This window comes from Meleagris gallopavo, chromosome 35 (genome assembly GCF_905368555.1).
Source record: "Meleagris gallopavo chromosome 35, MGAL_WU_HG_1.1, whole genome shotgun sequence".
Lineage (NCBI taxonomy): Eukaryota > Metazoa > Chordata > Aves > Galliformes > Phasianidae > Meleagris > Meleagris gallopavo.
Genome location: NC_139439.1, coordinates 182,503 through 206,200, shown reverse-complemented (window position 1 = coordinate 206,200; position 23,698 = coordinate 182,503). Strand labels below are relative to the sequence as shown.

Here is a 23,698-nt window from a genome sequence, read left to right as displayed (position 1 = left end):
CCAGGGGCTGTGCAGGGCCCCCGTGCAGAGAGCAGGAGGGGTCCGTGGGGAGCTGAGGGCCCTTGGAGCTGCGAGGAGCCAACACGGCCACGGGGGTCCCGGATAATCCATGCAGATCTGGGAGCACTGCAGTCCCTGGGATGCAGGCTGGAGGGCTGAGTTAATGGGGTGAGGTGTGAGCAGGGTCCCAGCAGGGAGCCACCAGCTGCAGGCACGTCTGTAGGGACGGTCCCTGCGCAGGGTGCAGCCCATCCTGTGGTCAGGGCTGCCACCTCCCAGAGCCGCAGTGGAGCCGTCGCTGTGCAGAAATAGCAGCAGGAGCAGCGCGGCCGCTGCTGCAGCAGGAAGCACCCCGTGCTGCTGCTCACCCTGTGCGGGACCGGGACTCTGTGCCGTGACCCCCAAAGCTCAGGGCTGAGCGATGCCTGGAGAGGTGGCTCTTCCCTATGTGGGGGCCCGAGTGAGAAGTACATGGCCGCAGGGCCTCTGCTGGGCGGGGGCAGGACGAGGAGCCCCTGCTCACAGCTCCTGGCCCCTCTCTCTGCAGCCGTGTGGAACTTCCCCAGTGCCAACGAGCATCACCTCCCGCTGGAGATTGGGGAGACGGTGCGCATCCTGCAGGCGTCCGAGGGTAAGGGGTCCCGGCCGGGCTGGGGCTGAGCTGCACTCGGCCGGCCGTTTCCGGGCCCCAAGCCTGGCTGATGGTGAGCCCCTCCCTTCTCTTGCAGGCTGGTACCGCGGGTACTCGCTCAGGAACAGGGCTGCCCGGGTAGGTGAGGGCACAGGGGAGGGCTCACCCAGCCCTGGCTGTGGGGGTGCCCACTGGGGACACCGAGGGGATGGGGACCCCTGCGGGGTGCTCACTCTTCGGGAAGCCTCCGGCCCGTGCCTATGGATACTGCTGATTGCTGCTCCCCAGGGCATCTTCCCGGCCTCACTGATCTGCCTGAAGGGCGCGGTGGTGGAGCGCAGGGGGTAGGTATGGGGCGGGGGGGCAGCCCCGTACTGGCAGCGGGCGCTGCAGGGCTCTGTGCCCTCCCCAGGGCGGAGGAGAGCGTGGTGCCCGCCGAGATGCCCATGGTGCAGGAGATCACCACCACGCTGCGGGAGTGGGCAGCCATCTGGAAGCAGCTCTATGTGGTGAGGGGAGGTGGGGATGGGGGAGCACGGGGACGCAATGGGGCCGGGGGTGACCCTGCACACGGCGCTGCCCACAGACAGGGCAGGTGGAGCGGTACTGCAGGGTGAAGCAGATGATGTACGAGCTGATGGAGCAGCGCTCGCAGCTGCTCTCGGGTACGCTGCCCAAGGACGAGCTTCTGCAGCTCAAGAAGGAGGTGACCAGCAAGATCGACTATGGCAACAAGTGAGAGGGGAATGGGGCTGTCCTCATGTCCCCGCTGACCTGGGGTGGCAATGGGGACAGTGCTGTGCAACCCACCTCGCCAAGAGCTCTTGCTGATGGGCCCGGGTTGGGGCAGAGCGCATCCCTGGTGCTACTGCTGTTCCCACCCCGCTGCCCTGCTACTGGCTGTGACCTCCAGGACCGTCCTGCCCCGTGCCGTGCTCACAGCCCCCTGCCTGCAGGTCCTGGAGGGACACGCAGCCCCGCGTACAGCCCAGCCGGGCTCCGGGTCCCACCTCACCCCCCTCTGCAGGATCCTGGCGCTGGACCTGGTGGTGCGGGACGAGGATGAGAACATCCTGGACCCCGACAGGACCAGCATCATCAGCCTCTTCCAGGCGCACAGGAGGGCGGCACAGACCGTCACGCAGCGCATCCAGGAGGAGACGGTGAGGGTGGCACCGACCCGACGTGCCGCGTGCCCATGGCGCCGCACACAGCCGTGCCCCGCAGCCCCGAGCTGCGTGTGGGGCTGAGCAGCCTCGTGCCCCGCAGAGCTCGCAGCAGAGCCAGCCGGGCTGCAGCGCACGCCTGGCGGCTTCGCCCTCCCACAGCCTCTACCTCTGCGTGCGTAACTTCGTCTGCAACATCGGCGAGGAGGCGCAGCTTTTCATGGCTCTGTACGACCCGGGAGAGCAGCGCATGATCAGGTGCGGTGCTCCCCCTGCGCTGTGAGCCGGGCTCCCGTCCCTCTGTGCCCTCCGCGTCCGTGCCGGCTCCTCTGCGGGCTGCTCACACCGTTCCCTCCCAGCGAGAGCTACGTGATCCACTGGGCCAGTACGGGCGTCCCGCGGGACATCGAGCTGCTCAACAACCTCCGGGCCATCTTCACGGTGAGCCCCGGCCTTCGCCCACCCGCTCTGGGTCTGTGCCTGGGGGATGGCACACATCCTCTCACCTTGCTGCATTGCAACACCGCCCTCGATGCAGCGTTTGGGATGCACTGACTGTGTGCAGGGATCCCCAAGCCCGTCCCGGTCCACATCCACCCCATGCATCCCACTCCCAGTTCTGCCCCTCTGCACGCTCTCTCCCGCCCCCCTGTGCCCCACTCCATGCCCTCCCCCGGCCCCGTGCCCGCCCTCACCCCGCAGCCAGGCTCGTCCCGGTTTCGGCTGCCCGCAGGGAGCCGGGCGAGGAGCAGCTCCTGCTGACTGCGCAGGTTTCTGCTGCTCGAGCGAAGCTGCGCTGACCCTCAGGACGGCCCGAGCCATCGATATGCAGATGAGCCGGGAAATCAATGTAAATGAGCAGCATCAGCACTTCCAGCCGCACGGTCCGACTCCCCCAGCGCTCGCTCCCCTCCGATCCTTGCCTGCGGCTGGCACTGCGTCCCCGAGCTGCGTTCCCGTGCCGCAGCCCCACAGGGGCAGCGCCCATGAGATCTGGTCTGACCGGGTGCCTGCAGTTGGGGTGTATGGCTGCTCCCCGGGTCCCGCATCGCGTCAGGTCTGTCTCACCTCGAGGTGCTGTGCCGTGCCATGGGGACTCCCTGAGGCCATCATCTCTATCAGCCCACACTGTGTTGTGCACACAATCCCCGGGCCTCCTGCAGCAGCTTTGTGCCCTCTGAGGGGCACAGCAGCAATCCTGGCCCCGGAAGCAGAGCCCTGCAGCAGCTCTGCACGCCATTAATCGCACCCCCAGTTATCCCCCCAGGCAGTCGCGGCTCGCCGTGCTCTCCTGGCAGCAGAGCATCCTCACTCAATTCTCACACCCTGCTGTGCCCCAGGACCTGGGCAGCAAGGACCTGAAGCGGGAGAGGCTTTTCCTGGTGTGTCAGATCATCCGGGTGGGCCGCATGGACCTGCGTGAGAGCCTCAGCCGCAAGCTCAGCACCGGGCTGCGGCGGCCCTTCGGCATCTCGGGTGAGGGGGGCTCGGGGTGGACCCCAGCACCACACCAACCCCATGGGCAGCTTCCGTACCCAGACCACCACCCTCACTGCTCTGCCCTGTTCCCTCCTTGCTCGCTTTTCCCCATCACCATCACTGCGCTGGCCGGGACACGCAGGTGGTGCCAGCAGAGCCCCCCAGAGCAGGGAGCCCCATGCAGAGGGGAGTGCAGGAGCTCCCGCGCCCCGCCTGGCCTGACAAATGCTGCTGCTCTGGGTATTGATCCTCTTTGGATGGGCTTGGTAGGAAATTATCGATTTTAATTGGCCAATTAGCGTGCACTAGGATCTTGGCCACGAAGTAATTGCCAGGTGAATTATTAACATACCGGCAGCTAATTGCGCTCTGAGCTGAGCGTGTCTCTGGGGAGGGAGCAGATGGATGGTCCTGGTGCAGCAGTGCAGCGCCCTGTCCCTGCTGCCTGGGGCTGCCACAGGGCTGGGGGTGCCACCAGTGTGGCCACGCAGACCCTATGGCAGCCCTCCCTGCCGTGGCATTGAGTCCACCCCCAGCAGAACTGCGGGCACAGCATGAGCTCCTGCCCAGAGCCTCGTGTGTCTCAGTGCCACCCAGCACCAGATGGCAGAGGGGTCCTTGTGGGACACGGTGACATCCCTGGGAGCGGTGTCCGGGCACAGCAGGATCCGTGCTGGGATACAGGGCAGGGTTGTGGCTGCAGAGGGGACAAAACAGTCCCTGGGTGTGTGCAGGAGGGTTTGGGACGGGGGTCTGTGGCACCAGGGCTGCATCCATGGCTGCTGTGTCTGTACCATTGCAGTGATGGACATCACTGACATCACCAAGGGGAAGTGCGAGAGTGACGAGGACAAACAGCACTTCATCCCTGTGCACCTGTGAGTCCTGGGGCTGAGGGCAGGCAGTGCTCTGGTGGCTGGCTGGCATGGGGACAGCGGTGGCACAGGGACAGCGATGACGTGGGAATGGTGGTGGAGTAGGGCAGCAGGAGTGCCAGAAACAGAGAGCAGATACTGCTGGGAACTTTGGCTTTGGAAAGAGACTGTGAGTCCCTGGAGCACTGTGTAATCAGGATCAGGAGCTCTGTGGGGTTAGAAGAAAGGGTACTGATATGGCCCGTGAGATACTGAGGGATTCGGACCTTCCTGGAGCCCCGGTGCGGCTCTGTGGGTGTGAGAGTGTTGTGGTTCATCCCAAACCAGCCTGGGTGCTCTCCTGCACCTCCCTATGGGGGGGCTTTGCAGCAGGCGGGTGAGGAGCCGCGTGGGTCCGACTCGTTTTGCTGTTGTTGGTGGAGAGCAGCAGTGCTGTGTGAGCCCTCCCAGCTCCTCCTGGTGTCTGGCAGGGCGGCCGCCGAAAACGACTTCCTTCACAACATGATCAGGAAAGCAGTGGAGGGGAAGGACATCAACCACAAAGGACAAGGTAGCAGACTCCCCCCTCCCCCCAACCAGTAAACCTGCAGCAGCCACAGGTTGTGATCATGCCGCTGCGTGCAGCAGGGCTGTGGTTGGAGCTGTCCTGGCAACCAGGATCAGCCCTGTGGGGGCAGGGGGGGATCACTCACCCAGCACACCTCATGGCTGTGCCCCGTGGGAGCAGCTCTGGCTGCAGCTTTGCCCCACGGCCTGGCTCGGGCCGAGCTGGTGCCAGCCGTGGGGCTGACATCCCTCACTCTGTTCCCCACAGGGTTCTGGCTGTCCCTGAAGATGCTGTGGGGAGACCTGAACCAGGTGCGCAAGGACCACCCGCACCTCGTGGACCGCAGCACGGTGGTGGCACGCAAGCTGGGCTTCCCGGAGGTCATCATGCCAGGCAAGCAGGGAGCAGCACCGTCCTGCTCCATCCTGCAGCGCATCACTGATTCCGGAGAGGGGCGCAGCAGCGCTGCTCTGCAGGGGCAGCGGAGGGCAGTGGGCGTGAGCCCCGTGCACGCGTTGGTGCCGACCCCGAGGCGAGGCAGGGGAGGCTGGGCTGGCAGTGCTGGCTGCAGTGGGACCCGGCTCACTGAGTGCTTCTAGGGGACGTCCGGAACGACATCTACCTGACGTTGGTGCAGGGAGAGTTCGACAAGGGGAACAAGAAGACGCAGAAGAACGTGGAGGTGACGGTGTGCGTCTGCGACGAGTCGGGCCGTGTGGTGCAGGTATGGTGAGCAGTGAGTGCCCACGCATCCCTGAGCAGGGGCAGCAGCTCTGTGCCTGGACAGCCCCGGTGGCAAAGTGGTGCTCCTGAGGTTCTCCTTCAGGACAAAGCCTTGGGAAGGTGGTGGGAAGGGAAGGCCCAGCCTCTCCCACCTCCGTGCGCCCGCTGCCTCGTCTCTTTTCCAGGGTGTTTGCTTTCATTGCAAACTGTTCTTATCTGGCCCGTGGGAACAGATTGTTAATTAGCGAGGCGCCTGCTGGGCTTCTGCAGAGATGCGGTCCCCATCTCTTTCTGCCTGTGATAATGAATTTCCTGTAGGGAGGCGGAATTCCAGCCCTGAGCACTACTGGAGCAGCGCATGTCCCTCTCCGCTGCCTCTTGGAGGCTGCGGCAGCGCTGGCTGTGGCAGACGGGGACGGGGCAGCGTTTGGCTGGGAAGGGATGCTCCAAAGCACGTCCCCACACTGCCTGGGCTGTGTGGGAGCAAGGCAGCTGCAGGGGTTCTGGACCCCTCTGGTGCTGTCTGTGCTGGGATAGCAGGGGGTGCCTTTGGCGTCCTTTGATCTGTAAGTCGTGTAAGGCTTGCTGGGAGCTGACCACGAACATCTCTCTGCAGAATGTGATTTACCACGGGGCGGGGGACAAGCCGGCCAGCGAGTACCGCTCCGTGGTGTACTACCAGCAGCGGCACCAGCGGTGGATGGAGACGGTGAAGGTCTGTGCTGGTCCACATCAAAGCGTGGGCTTTGGACCTGGCGGCTCACAGCCCCACACAAAGCAGGGGGTCAGGACTGGCCGAGTTGCCCAGCCCCCTCCCCGCTGCGCTCATGTGGGTTCTTCTCCCTCAGATTGCAGTTCCCATTGAGGATGTCCACAAGACCCACCTGCGGTTCACCTTCAGGCACCGCTCCTCCAGTGACAGTAAGCACTGCTCTGAGCACTGCTCTGCTCGTGGTCCCGCCGGGCTGTGGTGGAGGGGCTCTGGCTGTACCTGGGGTTCAGAGGCAGGAGCCACACAAGCAGCCCTTGTCCTGTTCTGCTGTGAGACCTGGAGGAAGCGAGCTGCTGTCCCTGGTTTGCTCCGTCCCAGCTGCCGTGCAGAGATACAGACCTCGGGATGTCTCTGCCTCTGCACGGCAGCTCCCGGGCTCTGTGCTGGCATTGCCTGGGCCTCGTGGCCGTGGGCTGCAGGGAGCAGAGGGGCTGTTGCCAGCTGCTTTGCAGAGCCGAGAATCAGAGGCCATGAGATGGGGCGGCTCTGTGCACCTTCCTGTGGGCTGACGGAGGAGTGGGAGCAACCCACAGCTGCAGCGCTGGGCACGATGGTGGCCTGGCACGTCCCAGCTGCAAGGAGGGGGGCCGGGGTGGTTGGCCTGACCCTATCTGCCCCAAACCCACAGGCACGCAGTCCCCACCTCCCCTCTGCTCCCGTTTTTGGCGTTCTCTCCCTCACTCTCACTCTCATACAGCTGTTGCAGCTGCGGGCCCTGCATGCGTCAGTGCATCTCGTGGTGCTGCGGTGGAAGGCAGCGATGGCCTCAGCACAGCAGCCCCGCACGGCTGCACCCACCCTTCCCCTGCGCTGCCTCCACCTCCCTCTGTGCCCTTTTCTCTCCCAGCTAAAGACAAAAGCGAGAAGATTTTCTCCATGGCCTTTGTGAAGCTGATGCGCCCTGATGGCACCACGCTACGTGATGGGGAGCACGACCTCATCCTGTACAAGGTAGGGCGGAGCGGGCTGTGCCGGCCCGGGCAGCGCCCACAGCCACGTGTGCAGGGTCCCCATCCCCATCTCCTGTCCTCGTGGGCCCCACCACGGCTCTCTGCACACATCATCTCTAACCCCGCTGTGCGCATCAGCGGTGCCAAGTTTTGTTTAGGAAAAGGAACTTCAATGTGTCAGCCCCAGCAGGGAGTGTCCTCGTGGAGGGATTTGCTGCGTTTTACCTGATTTCACCGGGGTTTGTTGGCTTAAAACCGCTCGGTCTGTTTTTCTTCTGAGAGCACAGAGGAAATGCGAGGAGGGAAGGCTCGCTGTTGGTTAGGAGAGGCACAGTTGGCTGACGCAGCTGGTGCTCTCCCGTGCTGTGATGGGAGCTGAGTCTGTCACGGCCATGGGGAGCAGCGGGGCTGCACCCTGGGCTCCTGCCCTGTGCACCCCCATACCATTGCAGGAGGTGATTCCCTACCTCAGCCCCCCAGCATTTAGCTGAAGTTCTCTGTGGTCTTACCGCTATTCCTGGAGGTCACTGCCACCATTCTGGGCAGACCCAGTTTCCCATACAGGTCCCCGTGGGTCGGGGACACTCAGCTGCCATCGCTGTGCAGCCCCATCCAGCCCTCCCCATTGCTGTCTGCACCATAGAGGGGTTCCTCCCCCCTCTCACATCCCTGTCCTCTCCCACCAGCCGTCCCCGGTGCCTCAGCGCTCCTCCTGGGGAGCGGTGCCCCAGCAGCCACCCAACACTCCCATGGCACAGCTGTGCACTGCCCTGACACCGCTGTCACTGCTGTGGTCCTGCCCACGTCTGCACATCACTGCCCGTCTGCCTGTGCAGCCCCCACCTGTCCTCCCCCCCCCTTTGGGTGCAGGCAGCACCCCGAGCCGTGTGCTGCCTGCCCGGAGCTCTGGCCCCGCGCTGCCCTTCTCGCTGCTCATTCAGCATTTTGCTGATTCCTGACCTCCCTGCAGCGAGCTGCGGTGCCCAGCGTGCGGACAGAGAGTCGTGCTTTTCTTCCCCAGAAGAAAACTGCATTTAAGATCTGTTATCTTATCCTCTGCACACTATTTGGGCAGAGCACCCGAATTCATTACGTGCTGCTGCAGCCGCGCTCTCCTGCGTCCTGCCCTGTGCCACATCCCCACGCACAGCAGCACCTCCTGCCTCCGGGGCATCCTGGAGCAGACAAAGCCTCGCTCATCTCCTGCTGTGCGCACTTTCTGCTTTTCAAAGAGTTGCTGCTGCCCTGGCTGACCCCGCTGCTCAGCAGATCCGCAGGCTGTGCGCAGTGTTGGCGTGCTCTGCGCTGCCCTCCCCGTCCTGCAGCTTTCTGCTCCTCCCAACGAGCGCCGGGGCCGGGCTCCGGGAGGCAGAAGATATTTCATCTTTATCTTCCTTTGCCAGAGGAGCGTGAACTCCATCCTCGCAGCTCCTCAGACTCTTCATCTCGTGCTGGGGGGGATGTGTGTGAGCCCACCCACCCCCTCGGGGCCACGCTGCCCTTGGCCTGCAGCTGGGCGCCGGGCTTACGCACCGAGGGGAAAAGCAAACCAACAATTCTGCCATCTTTGACCTTCAGAAGAAGAGAAGTTTGCTGGGCAGGGTGGCAATCGGGGCAAAGACAAATGCTCATTGCTGAGCTCAGAGCTCTGGGCAGCAGCGGTCCGTGGGACTGCGTTGTGCCCCCGGGCTGGTGGCACTGCTGGGCCGTGGCCTTAGGGTGGGGAACGGTGACAGCAGCAGTTCCTCAGCCTGTCCCACCTCTGCAGGGACCCAGCCGTGTGCCCACCCTCCTGGTGCAACTCGCGCACGCAACTCTTCCGTTGCTCGCTGCTGCTCCAGCCCCGCAGCCCTCACCGCTGCCTGCACTGCCGCCATCTCCCCATGCTCTCCCACCCGCGTTTTGGCCCCATCTGCACCAGCTGGAACGCAGCCTCCTCTCCCTGCACACAGGTCCCCGTGGAGCTCTACGGGAAGCAGCTTTGCGAGCTGCTCTGTGTGTGTTAAGCTCGGAGGAGCCGTCAGAGCGCTGATTTCGGGTTGCAGCGATGCCTCAGAGCCAGGAGCTGCTGACCTCTGCCTCCCTGCCCTGGGGATACGCGCTCACCTGCAGCCCTGCTTGTTCCCTTGCCCCGCAGCCGCCCCGCGCCCGCCAGGCTTCCCAGCTGAATGCGTGTCTGTGAGCCGTGCTGTGTTGCAGGGGGACAGCAGGAAGCTGGAGGACGCGGGCTCGTACCTGGGGCTGCCCTCCACCAGGAGCCCCTCGGAGCCCCGGATCCTCTCTGGGTCCTCGTTCCGCGTGGGTGGGAGCGTGGCAGGCCTGGCTGTGTCGGCCCGGGACAGCTTCCAGATCTCAACACTCGTCTGCTCCACCAAGCTGACCCAGAACGGTGAGTGCAGGGTGCGGTGCGCTGCTGGCTGTGCTGCTGGCACGTGATGAACGATGCGCGTAGCTGAGCGCTGTAGTGCTTGAAAAGAAGAAACCTCTTTATTTGCTCTTCAAGAGCAAATTCTACAGAATGGCAGCAGTGAGCAGCCCAGGTCACTGCACCAGGCGTCGAGCAGGCGGTGCTTTGTTCCCTGAGCTCTGCTGGGTCGGTGGTGCCAGGGGATGGGACGGAACGTGGCTGTGCCCCACAGCCCAGCTGCGTGTCCCTATGCTGAGCACAGTGGTCCCTGTGCATTGACTCTGCCAGCCCTGGCCGCCCCCATCTGTCCCTTCCCACCTGTGCTCCACAGCAATGCTGTCCTGGGAGGGGGTCTGTCTGGCTCTGCTGCCTGAGCTGACTGTGTGTCCTCAGGGGTGGAGAGCAGGACCAGGCCTGCTCTCGTTCCCAAAGAGATGGAATAAATATAGCTTGCACGCCTCTATCCGCAGGGGCTGGTTAGGAAGGGGGCTGCTGTTATCCCCTTGTTACGAGGAAGCAGAGCTGCAGAGTGATTTACAGCCAGGACAGGGGGAGTGCCGGAGCCCTGGGGGTGGCTGGGGCTGTGTGCAGCAGGATGCTCACTGCTTCACCGCCGGCTGCGGGGATGCTGCAGAGCCAAGAGTGCGGGGAAAGCAGAAGTGCTGGGCACTGACATCCTGCTTTGACATCGCCAGTGCTCCTGAGGGAGATGGCAGTCCCTGAGCTGCTGCGGTGTCCCGGGCTCCCGAGGCTCTGGGGCTGCTGTCCCCCAGATGGGCAGTGCACACGGTGGCTGCATCTCTCCCTGTGGCTGCCATCCCTGCCCCGTGGCTCCGCTCACTGCTGCCTCTGTGCGCTGCCGAAGGCTCAGGGCTGCCACTCAGTGTTGCTCGCTTAGTTTTTATCGAGGTTGTCTTTTGGCTTGTCGCTCTCCTGAGCCCTCCTGAGTTAGCAGCGGGTTGCTTTTCCAAGGCAGGGCAGTGTGAGCAGAGAGCTGCAGGCTGCAGGCAGCTGCACGCACCGTGCTGAGCCGAGCCCTGCCGGCAGCCACAGGCAGCGAGCAGCTTCTTGGCCTGCACAAAGCCCTGCAGATGGTAATTAATCTGCTCACACCCCTGAGGGAGCCGAGCTGCTGCCTTCAGTTTAGGAGCTGGAAGGAGCTGCTGAGTGCTGCTGCTGAATGCTGTGCGACCTCTGAAATCAGGATGGGAATTGGGACGCCGTGTTTTGAAGCGCGATCTGTGGCTGCGTAGTCGGAGCTTTCAGCCCCGAGGTCCTTTGCTCAGTGCACTGAGGTCAGGCAGTGCGTGTGCCCTCTGAGCGCAGACACGCCAGCATTTAGAGAGGATTTCTGACTCGTACAGAATGTATAGGGTGCAGCAGCGCAGCCGTGACTGAGTGCTGGCATTTATGCAAACGGCTCCACGTGTGCATCTGAAGCAAACAGAGCCCAGCTGGCAGCGCAGGCTGCCCGCCCTGACGGCTCAAAGAGCCACGCTGTGCCCTCACCAGGGCTCACTTTGGGGGCTGTGCAGTGTGTGTGCAGCTGAGGAGCAGCCAGGGCTGTGCTCCGTGCCCTGCGATGGTGGCGGTGCTCTGTGCCGTGTCACTGCACGTGTCAGCAGCAGGAGCAGCCGCCCGTCCCTCCCCAGGGGACGCAGACACACAGACACGGGTTAAAGCTGTGCAGGAGCGTTGGCAGCAGTTGGGCTCTGTGTGCTCTCGGTCCATGCAGAGGAGCTGCACCGCTGCTTCGCTCCCACACCGCAGTGCCTCCTGTGCGGGGCTGGTGGCTGGGAGCGCTCAGCTCTGCGTGTGCTGCAGGCAGTGACGCAGCTGGGGACACCGCAGTGGGGCTCCCGGTGCTCGGGGTGCACAGCACAGCGCACGGTGACTCAGTGCTGCTGCACCGATTGGTTTGGGACCGGTATGGTGCAGTGCAAGTGGGGTTTGGGGCTGCCGCAGTTCAGCTCATTCTCTTCCTGCAGCGCAAGTACAGCCCCCGTAGCACTCACCCTTCAGTCAGGGGAGTGTTATGTTTCCGTGGGAGTGAAAGCAGGAGGTTTCTGTGCTGAGCAGCCCCTGCACTCAGAGCTGCACGCTACACATGTGGCAGCTGCAGCCACGCTCTCACCACTGCAGCGCGCTGAGCTGCAACGGTGCTGCTGGCCCCGTGGGCTGCATGGTGCTGGATTGGTGCTTTGCATACCTGCAGCACCGGGGCTGAGGGCTTGTATGTAATGTGCCACAGCCCCACTGGGGGTCTGGACCCCCCCTCGTACAGAGGAGTTGGAGGCAGCCGCACACTTCCCCTTTTGCTCAGGGTTTTTGTTGTGCAGAAGTTGGGTGCAGGGTGCAGGGTGCAAGCTCTGGGAGGGCTGTGGGGCCCCCACCCATCCTGTGTCTGAGCCTGTGGGGGGCAAGGTGCCCCAAAGGGGGGCTGGAACAGGTGGCCCCGCTGCAGAGCACAAAAGGGGCAGGGTTAGGGCTGGCACTAGGGTTAGGATTAGGGCTGATGTTTGGATTAGAGTTAGGGCTGGCACTAGGGTTAGGGGTAGGATGAGCAGGGTGGCTGCTCTGTCCCCATGTATCCACAGTGTTTGGTGCAGGCACAGCTGGCCCCCACCCACGGCTCTCCATGTCCTTGGGGTGCATGAGGAGCTGCATCTCGTCCCTTGCAGGGCTCTGCCTGGGGCAGAATGGTGCCCGGGGTCCCTGATGTGGAGCCTGGGTGTGCACAAAACCTGTGCTGATCTTTCCTACCTCCCCGCAGTGAACTTGCTGGGGCTGCTGAAGTGGCGGGCCAAGCCCAGCCTGCTGGCGGGGAACCTGCAGAAGCTGATGCATGTGGATGGAGGGGAGGTCATCAAGGTAGGAGAGGGGCTGCTGGCACACAGTGGGCAGCTGGCAGGTCCTGGAAATGGGCCGGACACCTCCGAAGGAGAAAAGCTGTGAAGGGACAGCAGCAGCTCCGTGCTGGAGGTCCTTCCTTCTCACAGTGCTGGGAGTGCTGGAGCTCTCACTGCCGTCTCCTCCCCGCAGTTCCTCCAGGACACGTTGGATGCTTTGTTCTCCATCATGATGGAGAATGCGGACACTGACGTCTACGACACGCTCATCTTTGACGCCCTGGTAAGCAGGATCTGTTTCCCAGCCGAGCTTTCAGCACGGGACCCCGCCAACCACGGGCGTGCTGCCCACCTTGCGCCTGGGTCCCTCGCCGTGTCTGCGCTGGCGCCCGGCAATGCTCCGTGCTGAGCCACGCGGCCTCTCCGCAGGTGTTCATCGTGGGGCTGGTCGCTGACAGGAAGTTCCAGCACTTCAATGCCGTCCTGGAGGCGTACATCCGCCAGCACTTCAGTGCCACGCTCGCCTACAAGTGCGTGTGGAGCACCGGGGCCGCGGCGGGGCTCAGCACCGGGCAGCGCGGTGAGGAAGCGCCGCGCTCTCCTGACGTGTCCCCATCCCGCAGGAAGCTGATCGGGGTGCTGACACAGTACGTGGAGCAGGCGAGCCGCGGGGAGCCCTGCGAGCCCCTCCTGCGCACCTTCAAGGCCCTGGAGTACATCTTCAAGTTCATCGTCCGCTCCCGGCACCTCTTTGCCCAGTAAGTGCCACGCGAGTGGGGACGGCGCCGGGAGGAGCCGGGAGGGGCCCGCGGGGTCTCTGTGCGCTCTGGGTGCACGGCGGGAGCCGGGAGCTGAGGGTGGAACCCGCGGCTCCGGTGCTGCCGTGTCCGACTGGCCTCGGCTGCGCTCCGCAGCGCTGCGTCTCCTCCCGCGGAGCTTTCGCCCGTTCTCTGCCGCGTGCGGGGCTTCCCCCGCTGCTGCTGGTGCGGGGGTCGGCAGCGCCGTTTGTGCCCGGGGAGGGAAGGCCGAGAGGCGGTGCTGCGGGAGGACGTGCGCTCAGAAGCCCGCTGTCCCCCGCCGCTGCGGCCCCGCTCTGCCTGCGGTGCTCCGTGCGGCTCCCGCTGCGACGGCCTCGGGAAATAACATCTCCTCCGTGTGTGTAAATCACAGCATCGTGTAAAGTAGGGCCAGAAGGGATGCGCAGAGGTCAGAAGTAAACTCCTGCCCCGGGGCGGCGTTGGCCGCGCTTCCGCCGCTCCTGACAGATGGCTTTTGTCAATGCGCTCTTACAAACCTCCCTGCCGCGGACAGCGCTGCTCCCCGGGCAGCCGGCGCATCTCAGGGCCCGGCAGCCCAGCACGCAAACCCTGCCCGCCCCGGGCAGCTCGACCCCTCTGCAAAGCGCGGCTCTGTGCCGGCAGCCTCGCGGTGCTGCTGGGGAGAAGTGGCGCAAAGTGGGGACGTCCAGGGCTGTCCAGGACCCCGTGTCCTTTGTGCCCCGTGGGCGCTGGGTTCCCATTCTCACCCCTTGGGTTGCGGTGGGACAGACAGCACCCCCAGCCTGCTGCGCGCGTGGGGGCACAGATATCAGTGGTGGAAACTTCTGAGAACGCTGCCAAGCGGTTACCAGGAAGGGCAGGTTGTGTTCCTGTTTCGTTCCTGGTACGGGGCACTGAAAGCTCAGCCGCCCCGGCAGCAGGCAGAGGTGATGCGCCCTGTGCGGAGCAGAGCTGGAGGCGGGAGCGCCGTGCTGAGCTGCTGTGCTGGAGGGGCTGCAGGTGGGGGTGGATGCAGGCGGAGGGGTCTGCAAATGGAGGTGGCTCTGATGGAGGTGGATGCAGCCCCACGGCTCCATCAGACAGAGGAACCCACCCTTTTGCTTTGGGTGGAAGGAGAGGGCAAACCCCCAGCTCGTAAGGCTTCTGGCAAAGCAAATTAATTCTGTGGAGCATTTGCAGACAGCTGTATGAATTAGTTAGCGTTAAAATAAAGACATCCCCAAAGACATGTAGTTTTTATTCATCTTTCCTTTATCTTTGAGATCTTAACAGTGGAATAACACGGGCTCTTCAGATCTCCCAAGTTCTTTAAACGGTGCTAAATTCTGTACACAGCCTGTAATTGGAAGAAATTAGATTTTAATTGCAACGAGTTACTGCAGATTGCTGGATCTGTTTGGTGACGTCTGCTGCAGCCAGAACCAGGCAGTGGCCCTGCTCTGCTGGGGGGCCGTGGTGGGCACTGCTGCTGTCGGGGCTCCTGGTGAGATGCTCTGAGCCCGTGGGTCAGGGATGGAACCAGAGCACAGCTGCCTGCATCTGCTGCGTGGTGCACAGCGGTGCTGCCTCGGCCCGTTGGGACGTGAAGTGACGCCTTTGTGGTGCTCTGGTTTGAGCTGTGGCACACATATAAGGTCAGAAAGCAGTGCTGATAATTGCTCTCAAGTTGTTCACGCAGTGCGTTGTATTCATCCCTGCCCTTCTGGAATTTTGAGGGCTAGAGTTTGTGGTGGAGATCAGCTTGAAAATTGATGGGGAGACGTTAAAAAGGGACTACGTGAAAAATTGGATAAATCTCCAGTTAATGGTGCTCATTTCATGACTTCGTTCCTGTGAGAGCGGAGCCATGCGAGGCCTTCATTTCATCCTGCTGATCCTAAGGCACGCAGGCTGCTCTCCTTCCCTGGCCTCATCTCTGGGTTTGGGCTGAGCGCAGCTCCAAGGTGCAGCTCTGGGCTCTCGGGAGGGCAGCAGTGCTGGGAGCCCCACAGCCAACGGCTGCATGTGGAGCAGGAGGGGGGACTTCCTTCAGTTCAGCCCAGCTGAGGTTGCGCTGCAGTGCTGACCAAGGGCTGCACACAGCAGTTATGCAGTGGATGCTCTGTTTAAGAGCAACTGAGATGCCTCAGCCAAATCGGCAGGGTTATTTCCCTTGTATGTTCCCTTGGGCTCTTTTACCAGAAAGAAAAGATGAATCTGAAAGCAGAACAACCCGATTGCAACTTTAAAAAGCAAAGAAGCAACATTTTGGCAAAAAGCAGGTTCAGCCAAACAGCTGGGGAGCAGAAATTGCAATCCGGGTCGCTCTGCTGCTGTGTGGGGTCAGAATGCTGGCTGCAAGTCATGGAATCATAGAACCACGGAAGGGTTTGGGATGGAAGGGACCCTTGTAGGACCATGGAAAGGTTTCTGTTGGAAAGGACCCTAAAGGCCATCCGGTCCCACTCCCTGCAGTGAGCAGGGACTCCCACAGCTTCATCGGTGCTCAGAGCCCCGTCCCCTGACCTTGGGGTCTGCAGGGATGGGACAACACCACCTCTCTGGGCAACCAGTGCCTCACCAGCCTCAGGTTTCCAGCTGAGGTGGGAGGAGGTGGCGGAGTCCTCATCCCTGGGGCTGTTCAGAAGGATGGAGCTGTGGCGCTTGGGGACACGGCTCAGTGTGGGTGGCAGTGGTGGTGGCACAGGGTAACCTTTGGCTGTTGCAGGCTCTACGAGGGGAAGGAGACGGCCGAGTTCCAGCGCTCGCTGCAGCGACTCTTCCAGACCCTGAACCAGCTGATGAAATCCCCTCTGGAGGGGCCCACGCTGCTCTCCCAGGTATGGCGGGGGGCTCCGGCTCCGGTCCAGGTGGGGGGGTGAGGTGGGATGGATGGATGGATGGATGGATGGATGGATGGATGGGCAGACAGGCAGTGCGCCCAGCTGGGTGCGTGGTGCTGCAGCCAGAGGTGAGCTGGAGCTCCCACCTGCAGGCCTGGCTGGGACAGCACAGCCTCTCCCTTTGTTTCACTGCTGTCTCTATGCTGATTCTGTGGTGTCGGTGTTGCACTGCTTCGGGGCATTCTTAGGTAAGGCCATACAGATTAACTCATGTTTTAAAGCACAGAGTTGGAGGATTGATGACGAAAGCAGTCTTTGTGAGGAAGGGGGCTGTCCCTCCTCATCCTCTCACCTCATCCAACTACATCCCCTCGTTCCCCCCACTGTCCCGTTGCCCCATAGATGCTCTGTGTTACGGAACCCCACTCCCTGCAATTTTACAGCTCACCTGAGTGATTTGTGCATCACTCGGCACTCTGAGTCAGGCCTGAAAGAAACAAATTTTGCAAACACATCAGCGTGGAGCGGCACCGTCCGGGTGCAGCAGAGGACGACCCGACTTTGCCTCTCCGGACCCCACATTCTTAGGGGAGCTCGTCCGAACTTATTTCTGCACGAGGACGTTCCTGATGCCGGCTGGCCCCGGCCCGGGGGCACGGCGCGCTGGCTGCCATCGGAGCCCCATCGCTGCGCCGAGCCCGGCCCGGAGCGCGTCCCCGCGTGTGCAGCTCCGAGGGGAGAACCTCGGCATCCCTCTGTGCGGACGCAGCCGCTGCTCAGAGCCCCCTCCCCACCTGAAGGACCCCCCCTCCACCTCCCATCACCGCCGGCGGTGCCCGCGGATCTGCCGGCGGCTGACGCAGCTCTGCCTACTCCTGTCGTTAGAGCTGCAATTATCTGATCAGCACAGGCAGGGCTGATAATAGCTCGTTAGCTGCAGCACTCCCGGGAAGGCCACCTCCTCCGTGAAGGGAGCGCTCCTTCCTTGGGTGCGTCAGGCGTTGGGGCTTTGCGCTGTTTTGACTGCTGTGTGCCACGGGAAGGAGCCTCGTTTGGGTCTGACGAGTGCTGGGCAGGACGGGGGCAGGGACAAACCTGTGTGCTGCTGGGACGGGGAGCAGTCGGGATCCCCTGGTACCCCACCAGCGCTGGGCTGGTCCTGTTCCCAGAGCCCTGCTCTGCTCTGCACCTGAGGCAGCTGAGGTTTGAGGTGGGACGGAGCTGCAGACTGCAGGCATGGACAGATTGCCCCCACGGCTCCCGGCCCCTTCCCCACAGCCATGCCTCCCTGCCAGAACTCTCTGACCATCGATTGTGGTTCCAGTGACAGAGGGTGCAATCAATGCAGAATTAAGGAGTGGCAGAAAAATTAATGTTCATCAGCCCAGCTTGGCTAAGCATGGAGGTTAATAAAGAAATCAAATGTAGGGGATGCTTTTTCTGAAGCTGTGAATGTGACTGAACGAGATAACCCAGAGACAAGCAGCGGTTCAGCTTTGTGCAGTATTCTGGTTTAAAATTAGAGTTGTATGAATGCATTAAAATAACTGCTTTTTAATCTTAATATATATCTTCTCAGTAGAGAAAGGGGAAAAGAGCAATTAGGGATGGAAAGGCAGGGACGGGCATTTCTTTGGGTCAGAGCTCCGAGTGCTGCTGGCCCGAGCAGTGCTGCCGGTGCTGGGAGCATCTCTGGGGCCATTGGAAACAATGACTGCTGTTGAAAAGAGACACAGGTGCCATCACAGTGATTTTGGGTGCAGGGCATGGGCAGTATAGTGGTCACCACCCTGTCTGTTTGATGTCTGGCTGTCCGTCCTTCTGTCCATCTGCCCCATGGGCACGTGGTCAGCAGCCTCATCTCCGCGCAGGGAGCAGCCCTCAAGTATCTGCCTTCCATCCTGGAGGACGTCTTTGGGATCTTTGATGCCTCTATGCTGGGGTAAGTGTCCCGGCCCCAGCCCCACTCCCACCCGCAGTGATTCCTGCCCCAGCTGCCCCAGGGTGGGCAGTGCCTCCTCAGACCCGTCCCGTGCAGACGTGGGGATTTGGCTCAGTTTTGGCAGGGCTCAGCGGGAGGCAGGGCAGCGTTCTGCCATCGTCTTCTCCAAAGGAAAGGGGTGGCAGTGCCTGGGGCTGCAGAGCAGCCTGGCCTTGTCCTGGCCTTGGCCAGGTCCTGCAGCTTGATGGTTGGTGCTCACTAATTCCCCTATCTGCCTGGCAGGGTCCTGCTGCGGGACTTCATCGGCAACCTGCAGCCCCAGCGCCTGCTGAGGCAGAAGCTGCAGTCCCTGACCGACATCGTCAACAGCAAAATCTTCCAGTCCTATGGTGAGAGCAGCGTGGGTTCCTGCAGCACGGCCCGGCCCTGAGCTCAGCACAGGGATGTGTCCCCCCGCCCCACTGCCCCCACTTTGCTCCAGCAGCACTGAGTTGTGTCTGCAGGATGTGAACTCCCAGAGCTGCTGCCAAAAGCCACTCGTTGCCAGTGCCTGGTGCTGTGGCACTGAGATCCAGGAACGGCTTTAAAACACGTTGTGTTGCAGGAGGAAATTGGGCTTAGAAGGAGAAAAGGGGTGTAGAGAGGTGGCAGCAGTGATTTTCAGGGTGAGGATGTTGGTGGTTTGCTGTCCAGTGGGAAGGATGCTGTGTGTGGTTCCACAGCGCATGCTTCGAGCCACGGAAGCACTGAGGCTGGAGAAGGCCCTTAAGACCATCCAATCCAACTACCCAACTACTGATATCCTCAATGTAGGTGTGGAAAAAGGAGCAGGCTTGTTCAGTTTTGCCTGCAAGGAGGAAGGGGCTGCCAGGACGCGGCTGTAAGGTTATCTCAATAGCTGAGCAGTGCCGTGCGGAGGCAGCGCTGGCCGAGCCCTGGCAGCCAGGGTCTGTTTGAGTGAGAAAGTCTCCGTCTGTTGAGTTAAACCCAAAGCACCCTGAGCAGAGGAGCAGTGCAGAGTCTCGGAGCCTTTCCATTAGGATTTAAAGTCTTTCCAGAACTCCAGGCTGCGGCCCGGATGCCTTGCGCTCCCTCTGTGCTCTCAGTCCCTCTCAGTGTGGGGAGCTGAGGTGCCCACTGCCAGCCCCACACCTCCACCTGCCCGCAGAGTGCCGGGACCTGCTGCTGCGCATGGCCGTGCCCGTCCTGCAGGACCTGATAGGGAGGGGCGAGGAGGAGGACGCCTGCGTGGAGCTGCTCAGCACCATCCTGGAGGTGCTGTACACGGCCCAGAAGGTACCGCCCAGCTGCTCTGCTGCTCCCGCTCTCTGTGTTGGCTTCACCTTGGAAATACGTCTGGCTGCTGGGGTGGCCGTGGTGGGACAGTGCCGTCCTTGCAGGCTGTGCGCTGATTTCCAGCGCTCTGTTTGTTGCAGAGAGCAGAGGAGGACCGGCACAGGGAGCGCGGCGACTCGGAGCTGGTGAGTGCCGGTCCTGGGGGCGAGCAGGGGGGATTCGGGCACCCAAACGCCTGGGAGAGCCTCGTCACCTCCTGCCAGCACAGGGGTCGGTGCACGGAGCTGCGCTGCTGCGGGACGGAGGGGCCAGCAGTGACCGATGGGCAGGGGCTGCAGGCTGTGCTGTGAGCCCTTGCAGCCCAGCTGGGTGTGTGTACGAGGACGCCGCTCTCTCAGCAGTGCTCTGTGCCATGGCCTGTTTTCCACGAGGTTTTCGTTACTTCTCACCTCTGATTTCCCTCAGTGAAGCACTGCGGGTGAGCTTTTGCTCTCTTGACCCACGGGACTGACTGAGACCCCTGCTGCTGCTCGGGACTCTGCCTGCCCAGGCAGCCTGTAGCTGCTCCGTGAGACCATAGCATCCAAACAGTCCCCAGATCTGCTGTGGTGGGTGATGAAGGCAGCCCCCCCACACCTCCAGCAGTGTCTGCCTTGAGACCCACAGCGCTGTGAGCGTGCTCTGTGCTCTGCTTGGCTGCCCTGCTGCTGGGCACCGGCTGCGGTACGAGGCAGCCAGGCTGTGCAGCTTTGGGGCTCGGGATGCTGCAGCCACGAAACCTCAGCAGGTTCAGCTCAGCTGCAGCGCCAGGGTGATGCCTTGGGTGCAGCCCTTGGGTGGCCGTGCCCTGTCCTTTTGCTACACACCACCCCACCCCTGTTGGGCCATGTCCTGTGCGACCCTGCAAGCCCTTGGGGCATCCTGGCAGCTCCCGGTGCAGCTGTTCCTGCAACAGTTTAGGAGAGCACAGAGAGCTGTGCTTCAGCCCAGCAGGACTCTGCCTTTGCCTGCTTTCCTATGCTGGCAGCTGTGCCTGTGCCACAGCCCGGGCTGTGTATGAGTGCCCTGCAGGTGTCTGTGACCCCCCTCAATGTGTCCCATGATGGAGCAGTGTATCACTTTTGGAAAGCTGACCTCAGGCATACAGCAGAAGCAGTGAAACACCCTGCAGCACTTTGTTGCACTGCTTTCTTGCGGGCATCTCTGAGATTTGAGTAGGATTTCCTACAGGAGATCTCATCACTACATCTCTGCATTGGGAACAAAGTGCTCTTATGACATCCACCTGGGCTGCCAGGGGCCTCGCTTGGAGGACAGGGACAGAAGGCAGCAGGCAGCAAGGGGACACTGAGTCCGAGAGAAAGCAAAAGCTGCAGCGGGTGTGGGCTGCGCTCTGGTGCAGCTGGAGTGGGACTGAAGTTGGGTGGAGGGGATCGTGGCTGCCACCAACTGCACTGCGCTGCATCCCTGTGTGGGGACGGCACAGCCAGGTGCAAAAAGAAGAAATGTGATGCTGAGGATGCAAGTGCGTGCTGAGAGGCTGCTGAAGGGATGAGGTCCTTCCCTTCACACAGCCCCAGTCCTGTGCTGGGCAGGAGGTGCACGAGGCTCTCCCCAGCGTTTGGGTGCCACACTGTGCACAGGGTCAGTTGGGATTTCTGCACTCCGAGGTTTCAGTGTGTAGCATGCAGTTGGAGCAGTGGGGATTTCAGCTGCTGAGCAGAAGTTTTGGGAAGGATGAATGGATGAAGGAGTGAGCGGAGCCAGCCAGCACAGGAGGCACAGGCTGTGCACAGGGGGGCGGCTGGGGGAAGTCTCATGGAGTCGTGGAATCATAGAATCACAGAAAGGCCTGGGTTGCAAAGGACCGCAGTGCTCATCTCATTCCAACCCCCTGCTGTCGCCACATCCAGCCTGGCTTTGAATGCCTGCAGGGATGGGGATCCACAGCCTCCTTGGGCAACCTGTTCCAGTGCCTCAGCTGAAGGTGCCCCAGTTCTGCCCCTTCCCAGCTCTCTGTGGGCACTGTGTGGCAGCCACGGGTGTCAGAGCTGCAGCTCAGGAGCACGGAGGCACAGCCTGGGTTGGACATGTGCTCCTTGCCCTGGGCTGTGCTGTGCCCCATGGTGAATTCGGGGTCTCTGCTGACGCTGCCAGTGCCACCAACCCTGACATCTCCGAGGGCCGCTCTGTGTTACACATCCCAGCCACCTCGCAGGAGCCAGGGCTGCCCTGCAGCACCGCAGGGCCCTGCTGAGAACGTGGGGACGGTTCCTCCAGCGCCCACACGAAGAAAAAGCCCTGCTAACTCTGCAGCTTCCAGCAGGAGCTGCGGCAGAGCAGGAAGCTGTGCTGGGGCTGCTCCCCGTGCGAGCAGCTTCTGCTCATTGGGCTGCAGTTGCCTGTTGCTCTCAGGGGCCGGGGTGCTGCCTGTGGCACAAGGGTTGCCCCCGGCCCGGCTCGGGTCACCTGGGGAGATGGGCGTCGCCCGCACCCCACCACCCACTGCGGCCGTGACACCCCGTGCCTTGCAGGTGAAGGTGAAGAGGCACGTCCAGCTGATCCTGGAGCGGCTGCTGCACACCGTCAACCGGAGGGTGATCGTCCTGGAGAGGGACAACAGCCTCAGGGTGAGTTACCACCGCCTGCGCCGGGCTGGGACCGCTGCGCTTCCACCGGGGATGAGGAAGTGAGGGAGGGGCTGCGTGGTGTGGGGATGGGGAGCAGGTGGCAAATGTTCCTTGGCGGTGCCGTGGTGTCTGACGGCAGCTGCTGGGGATGGGTTTGTGGGTATTTAACGCAGCAGGATGCGCGAGGAAGCCCAAAAAAGGAAGGAGGAAATGCGGCAGGAGCAGATCGCGGAGTAGGGGGAGCGCTGGGAGGAGCACGCAGGGTGCCGTGATGCAGGAGGCTCGTCTGGAAGCAGATGCGGGGCTTTGGGCTGTATTCTCTGGAAAACAGTGGTCGGACCCAACAAACGTTCCTCATTTTACACATGGGAGGAGCATGCTGGGATGCCCACCTCGTGCTGAGCTGTCGGCAGGCTGCAGCACGGCTGAGGCTTTGCGCAGAGCAGCGGCACCGGGTGCAGTGGTTTCATCATGCAGGAGGAGGAAATGTGCTCTGTGCAAGTGTGGCCAAGCAGGCTGTGTGGAGCAGGGCAGGCCAGGGTTTGGTGGCATTTGGGGTGCGGTGCTGTGGGGAACTGCCATGCTGTGTCATACCGTGCCGTGCCGTGCACCATGCCCAGGGAGGTTTTCTGGGGCAAACCTGTAGTTCTGCCATCCCGTGCTTGGCTCTCACTCACAAATATGTGGCTAAACCAAGGTGCTACGGGCAGGATGGGGCCTTCCTTCTCACTGGCCATGCTGCTGCTACTGGCAGAAGGGCCTGCCTGCTTCAGGAACTATTCCAGACAGCATCTCTGTGCTCCTGGAGTGGCCCCATTGCTGAGATGGTGGAGGGTGCCGTCCCTCCTATACATCTGGCTGCAAGTAGCCCTGTGCTGGGCTGTATTGGGGTGTGCTGGGCTGTGTCAGGCTGTGCTGGGCTGTGCTGGGGCTGTGTTGGGCTGTATAAGGCTGTGCCAGGCTGTGCCAGCAGTCTGGGTGGATGGGCTCTTGCTGGTTGTGATTCAGGTGGACTCAGGCAGGCGATGCGTGCTGGGTTGGGTTTGGTATCATCTCGCTTTTAGCCTTTGTTCTCAGAATGCATGATTCAGTGCCAGAGGAAGTGAGAGCAAAAAAAGAGCTGTTTGAAGCTACCTACGGGGCTGTGACAGAGATAACGAGCAGCGCTGGCTGCCGGAGCACGGCCTGATGCGCAACGCGAGGAGATGGAAAGCAGTGCTTTGGCTGAGCCTCACTTTCTCTGCGCGCTCCTCTTCCCCCGCTCCGGCCCTGCTGTGCTCCAGAAATGCTGTCTGGCAGCTTTCTCACCTTAGTTCATCCCTTTCATGGTGCTGTCACAGTCCCAGGCTTCACCCCGCTGCTTGCAGCCCGCAGCCCAGGCTGCTGCTGCTGCTGACCGCTCTGATCCAGAGCCATCGTCACATCGATGCTGAGTTGCTCCTTTTGCAGGTTGGAATATTTGAGCTGCTGAATTCTGCCCCCATGTAATCAGCTGGTGCATCCTGCAGCCGGGGGCCTGGCCAGACACAGGGCCGGGGGGTCAGCTCCTGCCCTGGGCTGTGCAGGGAGGGGAAGCTCCATCCCATGCAGCTGCAGGGACGGCCGGGCTGCACGGTGACCCCAGCACACAACGGCCTCAGTAGGCAGAGAGCAGCTTGGAAGGGGAGGTGGTCTCACATTGAATCAGGAGAGGCTCAGGCTGGATCTTAGGAATAATTTCTCCTGCAGAGCGGTCGGGTGCCGGCAAGGCTGCCCAGGGAGTGGGGGTCACCATCCCCAGAGGTGTTCAGAACCACAGAGATGTGGCAGTGGGGGACACGGTCAGTGGGC

General features: G+C 62.1%; 1 protein-coding gene across 7 annotated transcripts in view; it reads left to right on the top strand.

Annotated features, from left to right (window-relative positions):
* The window catches only part of LOC100541844 (dedicator of cytokinesis protein 2-like), a 52,738-nt gene that overhangs the window by 2,509 nt on the left and 26,531 nt on the right, over positions 1–23,698 (top strand). For 5 of the 7 annotated variants that reach the window (XR_014880753.1, XM_085214964.1, XM_085214965.1 and 2 more), the window contains exons 2-28: positions 548–631; positions 729–769; positions 920–975; positions 1,044–1,140; positions 1,218–1,366; positions 1,659–1,794; positions 1,901–2,055; positions 2,157–2,238; positions 3,138–3,273; positions 4,079–4,154; positions 4,622–4,701; positions 4,966–5,091; positions 5,298–5,422; positions 6,038–6,136; positions 6,270–6,342; positions 7,041–7,144; positions 9,343–9,532; positions 12,324–12,421; positions 12,593–12,682; positions 12,829–12,929; positions 13,023–13,157; positions 15,886–15,997; positions 17,872–17,942; positions 18,225–18,331; positions 19,111–19,238; positions 19,379–19,423; positions 21,773–21,868. Coding sequence is in view for 6 of the 7 variants with exons in the window: in XM_085214964.1 (XP_085071090.1) it covers positions 548–631; positions 729–769; positions 920–975; positions 1,044–1,140; positions 1,218–1,366; positions 1,659–1,794; positions 1,901–2,055; positions 2,157–2,238; positions 3,138–3,273; positions 4,079–4,154; positions 4,622–4,701; positions 4,966–5,091; positions 5,298–5,422; positions 6,038–6,136; positions 6,270–6,342; positions 7,041–7,144; positions 9,343–9,532; positions 12,324–12,421; positions 12,593–12,682; positions 12,829–12,929; positions 13,023–13,157; positions 15,886–15,997; positions 17,872–17,942; positions 18,225–18,331; positions 19,111–19,238; positions 19,379–19,423; positions 21,773–21,868 (2,792 nt within the window). In the remaining variant the exon portion in view is untranslated. Of the gene's footprint in view, positions 1–547; positions 632–728; positions 770–919; positions 976–1,043; positions 1,141–1,217; positions 1,367–1,587; positions 1,795–1,900; positions 2,056–2,156; positions 2,239–3,137; positions 3,274–4,078; positions 4,155–4,621; positions 4,702–4,965; positions 5,092–5,297; positions 5,423–6,037; positions 6,137–6,269; positions 6,343–7,040; positions 7,145–9,342; positions 9,533–12,323; positions 12,422–12,592; positions 12,683–12,828; positions 12,930–13,022; positions 13,158–15,885; positions 15,998–17,871; positions 17,943–18,224; positions 18,332–19,110; positions 19,239–19,378; positions 19,424–21,772; positions 21,869–23,698 lie in introns of all 7 variants that reach the window. The other 2 variants (XM_085214967.1, XM_085214966.1) reach the window with 1 other exon arrangement.